General features: G+C 43.0%; 1 protein-coding gene across 1 annotated transcript in view; it reads right to left on the bottom strand.

Annotated features, from left to right (window-relative positions):
• The window catches only part of SLC44A1 (solute carrier family 44 member 1), a 96554-nt gene extending 88449 nt beyond the window's left edge, over window positions 1-8105 (bottom strand). The window contains 2 exon segments of the mRNA XM_023510555.1: window positions 7752-7841; window positions 8073-8105. Coding sequence (XP_023366323.1) covers window positions 7752-7841; window positions 8073-8105 — 123 coding nt within the window.
• Window positions 8106-8903: the final 798 nt, after the last annotated feature.

The following is an 8903-nucleotide window of genomic DNA, read 5'->3' as shown; positions in this document are numbered from 1 at the left end:
TCACCCTGGGTAGAGTGCTGTGGCATTACAGCTCACAGCAACCTCCAACTCCTAGGCTCAAGCGATTCTCCTGCCTCTGCCTCCCAAGTAGCTGGGACTACAGGCGCCCACCACAATGCCCAGCTATTTTTTGGTTGCAGCCACCATTGTTGTTTGCCGGGCCGGGCTGGATTCGAACCCGCCAGCTCAGGTGTATGTGGCTGACATCTTAGCTGCTAGAGCCACAGGTGCCAATTGGACATGGGGTTTTTATTCTTTATCATAAGCCACCTCATATCCCTCTGGGATGTAGGCAGGGTATAAATTATAAATGTTATATATATATTTGCTAAAGTGGGACACGGACATATTTTCACACAGGCCATTTAAACTTTTTAGTAGCTTCCAGAAGCATGAGATAGAGAAAGTGAGAAGCTGCAAGGGGGGAGGGGAAGAAGAACAGTGAGCTAATAAGATGGGAAGAAACTGTGACTATTATCCTAGGGACTTCCCATGCAGAACAACCACTGACAATGGGGAACTAGGCCAAATGTAATTAAAAATACAATCCCTTAAAAAAAAAAAAAAACTCTAAAATCCAAGTGCGGGAAGCAAGATAGTTTCACAAATGAAAAAACTGTGGTACATGAAATTAGATAGGGTGAGAGAAACTTTATAGAATACACTTAATAATTTAATGGCTCCATGGAGAGGGAAGGGAAAAGGCATTCCACACAAGGAAATCATATTAATGAAGCAAATGATAAGGGGGATAAGGAAAGCTTTTATAAGCATGTAGTAGGAAGCAATCACCAGAGAGAAAGATGATTAGCAAGGAAGAGAATCATGGCTACCATCTTAAACCAACTGAGCTATGGAAACGCTTTCAACACTGCCATTTTATTTTATTTTATTTTATTTTTTTTTTTTTTAGACAGAGCCTCCAGCTGTCCCCCTGGGTAGAGTGTCGTGGCATTACAGCTCACAGCAACCTCCAACTCCTGGGCTCAAGCGAGTCTCCTGCCTCTGCCTCCCAAGTAGCTGGGACCACAGGCGCCCGCCACAATGCCCGGCTATTTTTTGGTTGCAGCCGTCATTGTTGTTTGGCGGGTCCAGGCTGGGGATTTGAACCCACCACCTTAGGTGTACGTGGCTGGCGCCTTAGCCTGTTGAGCTATAGGCGCCGAGCCAACACTGCCATTTTAAAGAGAGGAAGAACAAATAAATCTCACAAACAGAGGGCGACTCAAGTCAGGTAAAGACAAACAAAGATGGTCACAGGCAAAGACATGGCAACTAATAAGTAAGTATCAACTGCCTAAGTGGAAGAAAGGCCATTTGCTAATTAATGAACTGTACTCATATTCCCTTCATATCGTAAGGTCTAGTTCTACTTCAGTAACAGCTCTTGCTTGGTTTTTCTCATAAAATAAGACAGACCTTTATTTCACAAGTAAGTCTGAATTTTACATCTGGAGTCTTTGCTAATAAGCAACTGAGCAAAGCAGAAGGTCTTAGATTTGAAGAAAAAAATGGTTAACAAAAACACGTGTAGGAGAATGGGGCTACAGTCCTCTCCCATGGATTAATGGGAATGTGCTGACTCTTTTTCTCAGATGTCAGCTCCTCCTTTACCTCTTTACATCCCACATATAAATCAGTACTTGGGGTCAATTTCCATGTAACTGACTTGTAAAATGTTGGAGGAACATTTGGCTTCTGTTCCTCCCTTTCTGAGAACCCCGAGACGAGAAAGGACTCAGCACAGGGTAGGGTTGGAAGGCCTTAGGCAGAACTTATATTTTATGCAAATAAACTAAAAAAATTAAAACTTCTGACAATCTTCTAGATTTCTGAATTTTTAAAAAACATTTAACAAGATGCATTGCTTTAAGGAGTAAAGAGGAAAAAAAATAATGACTGGAAAGCGAAGAAATACGAATTCACTAATTGAGTACATACAAATATATAAATTAACTCTTGAAAAATATAAGTCCTACATTAGGAAAGTTTACCCTAGGAAAACTCAAATTCTTTCAAAGAGAAGAAAATAATGGGACATGAGAGAGCAAAATCAAGAGGTTGTTTCGTGGAGACTCAAGCCATGAAAAAACATAGACAAGGAACACTGAGAATAATCCAGGCTTTGCCACAAACACTCCTTAAGGTCCTGAGTAAGTAACTTTGAATTCCCTGAGCCTCAAAGTCCTTACGAGTCACTCAGGGGTGGGAATCTGCAGCCTCAAGGCCACATGCAGCCCTCCAGAGCCCCACGTGTAGCCCCTTGAGTGCATCCAAAATTCCCAGAACAAATCCCTTTAATTAATCTCTAAAGCCCTTCCTCTTCCAAAATCTTACGGTTCTAAGAAAAAACTGATACAGACTAAAACCTTAAAGAGTAGACTTGCAGGCAGAACTTCACACCTATGTGGTCATTACTATAGTGACTGAGAAAAAAAGCAAGAGTAGATTGAAAAAAATGGATTCAACAGAACTATAGACTTATCACAATATTTTAAAAAAGAAAAAAAAAGGAAAAGGACTTGACAGAAAATAGGTAGTGACTTGGATCAGGTGAAGTGTGGTAATTTTTCGCATGCTGTTCTTCCAATTCCATGATCCTGGCAAAGAACAGACCATCCAACAGGTGACTACACACTGCAGTGAATCTCTCACTTTCCGCTGTATGCTCAACAATAGGTAATGAGGTAGAAACAATGTGCCCCGGGAAAGAGACTAAAGCTATAAAATAAAAAAGGTCCTTGAAAGCAGTCTGAAGGGACAATGGTATCTCCTGAAGCCAACTCCAGTCCAGATCATTCTCCAAAATGCCAGCCCAACTGCTCATCCCTCCCCTCAGAGTCTACATGTCCAAAACTCACTGTCTCATTCTACAGTTCCCGGAACGGTTTCTCTTTCCGGCACATGCTGTCTCCATTAGTGGCACCACTTATCTCCTGCCCTGCACTTATGTGTACAAGATCCAGCGTGGAGGACTCTGCAGTCTCCCTCTCCAGGCTTCTGCCCCTCACCTTCCTAACACCACACTCGAGGAAGAGGTGATGCTAAACTGCTTAGTCGAGGCCTGAGACACTGAGGAGACCACATTTGACTGGCATGTAAGGTTACTAGATTCTACAAGTCAGTGCTCTGAATGACTTTTTCTGTTGCTCCCAATTCTAGGCAACAAAGTAAGGTCTACCTCTTGAGGTATCACCCTCTTCCTCTTCTCTTCTGGGGTCAATGCTGCTACTATGTAATCTCAGGTAGTTACTGAATGTATCTGTGCCTTTGTTTCTTTATCTGTAAAATGGGAATGATGATAACAAGAGTGTATGTTTCCTTTAGCAGTTGTGACAATTAAATGAATTTCTATGTGTCAAGTGCTAAGAACAGTATCTAGCCCAGGGGTCCTCAAAACTTTTTAAACAGTTCGCTGTCCCTCAAACCATTGGAGGGCCAGACTGCGGCCCCGGGATGAGTCGGCTGCTCAGCAGGACCGGCAGCAGCGGCAAAAACACCCGGCGGGCTGGATAAATGTCCTAGGTGGGCCGCATGTGACCCGCAGGCTACAGTTTGAGGACGCCTGATAGCCCATAGTAAGCAGCAGTAAGTATCAAGTTGAGTTGTAGGGGGCCCCTATTCTTCTATTTTCCATGGTAAGTCCTCCTATTAGGGCCATCTGGCCTCCTCTCTTTCCTGTCTGTTTGAGGTAAGCTGATCTAGGCAGACTGGTCCAAGTCGATCTCCATTCTCTCTTCCTCTCTTCTCTTCCAATACACATTACTGCCCTTGAGACACAGTGAAGACAGGCCATCCTGGACAGGAAGGAACTTTAGCCCACATGGCTCAAGCTTCATTCCACGAGTCCTGTTTACCAGGAAGTGCTTTATTGCACATAACCGGGTACCTGTTCAGTTACTGATAAAGTGGCACTTTGTTTATCCATCCCATTCTTGCTCCCGATGTGTCCAGAAACCACGGCTATGAATCTAGGAGGAGCTTAGATTCAAGCTGAAGAGTCCTAAGAACCACTTAGTCATCCTTGATCTCACACCTGCCTGCAACATGGATAACACCAGTGATAAACGTTCCTGATCTACTCCTTCAGTCTCTCTCCTCCTCTCCTTTACCACTACCTTATTTCAGGTTTTTCACCTCTTACCTGGACCATTGCCTCAGGCTCCAAAATGGTCTGCCTAAAATCTCTTCCGCCTTCCAAGCCACCTTTAACATTAGCGGCCAGGGTCATCTTTCTAACTCATCATATTTCTGGCTCCACACTTTTCAGTGGTTTGTCAGTGCCTATAATAGTGGGTCTCAACTTTGGCTGAACATCGGAATGGCAGGAATCATACTGGAATCACTGATTGGGGCCAAGAAATGAGTTTTTGAAAAAAAAAAATCAGCTGATTCTAACGTATAGCTAGGGTTACCATTTGCTCACTACCTTAATGACAAATAGAAATTTAGAAGTGTTATACTACGTGCAATGTTTTAGACCAAATAAGTATATTCCCAGCAATTTCAAAATATTGATAAAAGTTCAAACATAGAAGAAGATAGCTCTCAAGAAGGCTAATAGCAATCGACTTTGAAAAACACTAAATTTTAGACAATTCAAGCATTAGAAAAACTTTGAAACTAAGGGAAGAAATAAAAGACAAGTAAAAATGCTGACGGAGAGATGAACATGTATAAACAAAGATTTAATGGTAAAGATAAGTGAAAGATGACAAGAGCTTAAAATATTTAAGAGCTGGAGCACCGGCTTGGCACCTGTGGTTCGGGTGGCTAAGGCGCCAGCCACATACACCTAAGGTGGTGGGTTCGAATCCAGCCTGGGCCCGCCAAAGAACAATGATGGCTGCAACCAAAAAATAGCCGGGCATTGTGGCGGGCGCCTGTGGTCCCAGCTACGTGGGAGGCTGAGGCAGGAGACTCCCTTGAACCCAGGAGTTGGAGGTTGCTATGAGCTGTGATGCCAGGACATTCTACCCAGGGGGACAGCTTGAGGCTCTGTCTCCCCCCCAAAAAAAAAAGAGCTGGAGTATCAGTGTCACAGAATGACCTATAGGTAAAACAGAGAATAAAGATAGGTTTAAATATCAGGCTACAACATAGCTGAGAAATAATCTGTAACAGGAACAGAAAGCTGGGCCACTGGTTCCACTAGTATATCTTAGCAACTTATTTCCAGAAATGTGTGTGTGTATACACACACACACACACACACACATATATATATTTTTTGCAGTTTTTGGCCGGGGCTGGGTTTGAACCTGCCACCTCCAGCATATGGGGCCAGTGCTCTACTCCTTTGAGCCACAGGTGCTGCGCCAAAAGTATATTTTTAGACAAGCTAATGTTTAACCTAACTATACCTTGTCTATAAGCTGGGGATGAAACCTATCTTATAGGGCAAATTAGAGAGATAAATACATACCTGAAAGTATTGAACATAGATTAATGCCTTAAAAAATGTTTGATGAATGTTTCTTTTAAAAGTACTGCAAACTAAAATTCAAAGGAAGTGGGGGGCTGAGGAGACTTCTAAAAACCATGTAAAATAAATACTCAAAAGCCAAAAACCTTTGAACCTATATTGTGCCAATAAGTTGGAGAAGAGAAATCTTTGAGATTTCTTGAGATTCCAAATAGCAAAACTTGACTGACATTACCATAATTCCATGAAGGTAACCTATTAAAAGAATCATTTCAAAACAAATAACACTATGCCTGCATTTAAAAGTGCACACAGTGGGTCTTAATTACCATCATGCTGAAATCAACATTATATTAATTACCATTGCATTAAAACATTTCAGTAAACAAGTAAGTCCTTAGTCTCAAGTCACTCCCAAATCATCCTATTAACATTAATGATTGCATTTTCCTGAGCTATTTGAGCACAGAAAATCAAAAGCACTTTGGGTAGCATCGGATATGTGTTTGTAAACATAATTCTGAAAGGTCAGTTGCTATTGTCCTGGGGTTATTCAGGGAGTGGGGAAAAGCTGTGGACATATTCAATTATCAAAAATTTTTTCTATACTCTGCATGAATGTTCTTCCATGCTGCATTTCAGTTGCCATTAAATTAAACTAACTAAACTCTTGAAAAATATAAGTCCTACATTAGGAAACTGGTATTTCTGACCTTTCCTAAAAATCCTAATTTGGGTGAAATTATACTTTGATCTCTGGCTGAGTGCAATGGCTCATGTCTATAATCCCAGTACTAAGAGAGACCACGGTGGGAGAATTGCCCAAGGCCAGGAGCTCAAGACCAGTTTGGGCAATACAGTGAGACCTGTCTCTACAAAAATTTTTTTTAAAAATTAGCCAGGCGTAGTGGCCTGAGCCCTACCTACTCAGGAGGCAGGAGGATCACTTGAGTCCAGGAGTTCAAGGTTACAGTACATTATGACAGTGCCACTACAATCTGGCCCCAGGAACAAAGCAAGACCTTATCTCTAAAAACCAAACAAAATCTCCCTTATTTGATTGTATTTCTTGTATTTCACTAAAATGTCCTGCTTTCTTTTCCTTTGTTCAGGTGCAGGACTGGTACCCACATTTGTGCCTATTAAGTCAAGATTAAGGCTTTTCTGTGACTCACAAACAGCACTGGCAAGGCAGGTAGTTACAGAGAGACACAGAGTGACTTTCCTAAAGAGCCCCTCTATAAAAGATGTGAGAGGAAGGAGGTTAAAAACACTCACATGGTAAGCAAAAGGCTGCTGCCTGGAGTAGCATAATTGCATTTTGAGTCGTCAAAGACTAAGAAAGAGAGAAGATACTGTGTCTGACCAGTTTCCACAAGGAAGAGGGAAGTGGGTGGCAGAAAACAGCACTGGCCTGGAAGTGAAGAGACCCGGGCCCTGCTCCCAGCTCTGCCATTAACTAGCAATAGCAATGTGGCCTTGGGATGGTCATTTCCATCTATGGGCTTGATATTTTTAATCTGCAAAATGAAGGTGATGGACCAGATGAAGATTTCCAAGTCCTTTCTAGCTCTAAATATCAATCAACTCTAACATAGCAGTTTTGTATTTTTTTCGGGCCCAGCACACTGGCAGTGACTCTGAATCACTGAAGTCTGTGTCAGAAATGGGTATGCATTTGAATAAGTACACCCTTGTCACCTTGCAACAAGGTCTCTGGGTCTTCCCTACTCCATGCCCACCAGTTGTTTTGATCTCTAATCAAAAACTGCCACTCATTACAATAAACACAGCAGCCTACAGGGGCTTGGTGTGGGCAGGAGGAGGCAGGAACGGTGAACCACCAGCCTCCCACCTAAGGACTAAGGAATGAATACCAAATCCTGAAAGGAGAACTGATGGCCCTGAAAATAACCCCCAGGTTTGTGTGACGGGGTGAATACTCAGGGCTCCTGACTCCACAGCCACTGTTCTGCTCACCACCCATAAAGATCACTGTTCACAGAGATGTACATCAAATGATCTGCTTTCTGAAATGATTTAGGGAATGAGATGGAAGGCTCAGTTGCTCCTTAATTTTGATCTCAGTTTTTAAGTAGGGGGGAAAAAAGAATCGAGAGGTATACCAAATACCACCAAATTGTCCAAGGCAAAAATTACCTGCCACCATAGTATCAGGTCCTCTAACTACAAGCAACACAAGAGGGGTAAAATTCACAAACACATACAAAGAAAAAGACAAAACGAACTTCCCTGTCAACCCGCCTCCCCATCATTCCCTGGGACCCCGAGTTCAGGGTCAGATCATCTGGGAGAGCCTCCTTACCATCCCAACGCAGAAGAGGATGAAGAGCAGCAGCCAGGGAATGTCCGTGCAGCTGCGGTCCTCCAGAGGCTTCCATTCTCGTTTGGAGCTCTAATGAAAAATACAAAGCAAGAGTGGTAAATGTTAAGTCTCACTGAAATTAGAAAGGCACAAACACCCTTCCTTTTATCTAGATCCATTCCTCGCCAGACAAGTTTCTACTGAACCACTAAGACAGCGTTCAAATATCTCTCACCTCTTGGTGATGATGTTACCCCAACTCCCTCAGCCAATACTCCTAACCCTTTTCCTGGCCAAGTAGCAGGGCACTGAGCTCATTACCTTTTTGGTACCTCTATTAAGAGTGCTTAGCATTATTTCTTACACTGAGTCCCAAACAGATTGTAAGCTTCAGAAGGGAAGAAACCAGTCTCACTTCCCAGCATGATGACAGAAGGCTCATGATATGTCCTCAGCAAGTGCTTTTAAGAAATGAATAAATAGGCAGTGCCCATAGCACAGTGATTATGGCGTCAAACACATGCACCAAGTATCAGTGACAACTGCAACAAAAAAATAGCCAGGCATTGTGGTGGGCACCTGTAGTCCCAGTTACTTGGGAGGCTGAGGCAAGAGAATCACTTAAGCCCCAAAGAGTTTGAGGCTGCTGTGAGCTGTGACGCCACAGCACTCTATTGAGGGCAACATAGTGAGACTCTGTCTCAAAAAAAAAAGAAAGAAATGAATAAAAAGCCAAAGGCAATGGCTCACACCTGTAATTCTAGCACTTGGGAGGCCAAGGTGGGAGGAACACTTGAGCCGAAGAATATTTTTTGAGGCAGAATCTCACTATGTCACTCTCGGTAGGGTGCCATGGCATCATAGTTCAGAGCAACTTCAAACTCTTGGGCTTAAGCAATTCTCCTGCCTCAGCCTCCCAAGTAGCTGGGACTAGCTGGCACCTGCCACAACACCCAGCTATTTTCTTATTATTGTTGTCATTGTTGTCTAGCAGGCCCTGGCTGGGTTAGAATCCACCAGCCCCGGTGCATGTGGCCGGTATCCTAACCGCTGAGCTATGGGCACCAAGCTGAGCCCAGGAATTTTAAGACTAGTCTGGCAATAGCAAAATCCTATCTCTATAAAAAATGAAAAGTTAGCCAGGCGTGGTGG

This window comes from Otolemur garnettii, unplaced genomic scaffold (genome assembly GCF_000181295.1).
Source record: "Otolemur garnettii isolate 467f Iridium unplaced genomic scaffold, OtoGar3 scaffold00014, whole genome shotgun sequence".
Classification (NCBI taxonomy): Eukaryota; Metazoa; Chordata; class Mammalia; order Primates; family Galagidae; genus Otolemur; species Otolemur garnettii.
Note: the sequence above shows the minus strand (reverse complement) of the source record. Positions and strands in the feature narration are given on the sequence as shown.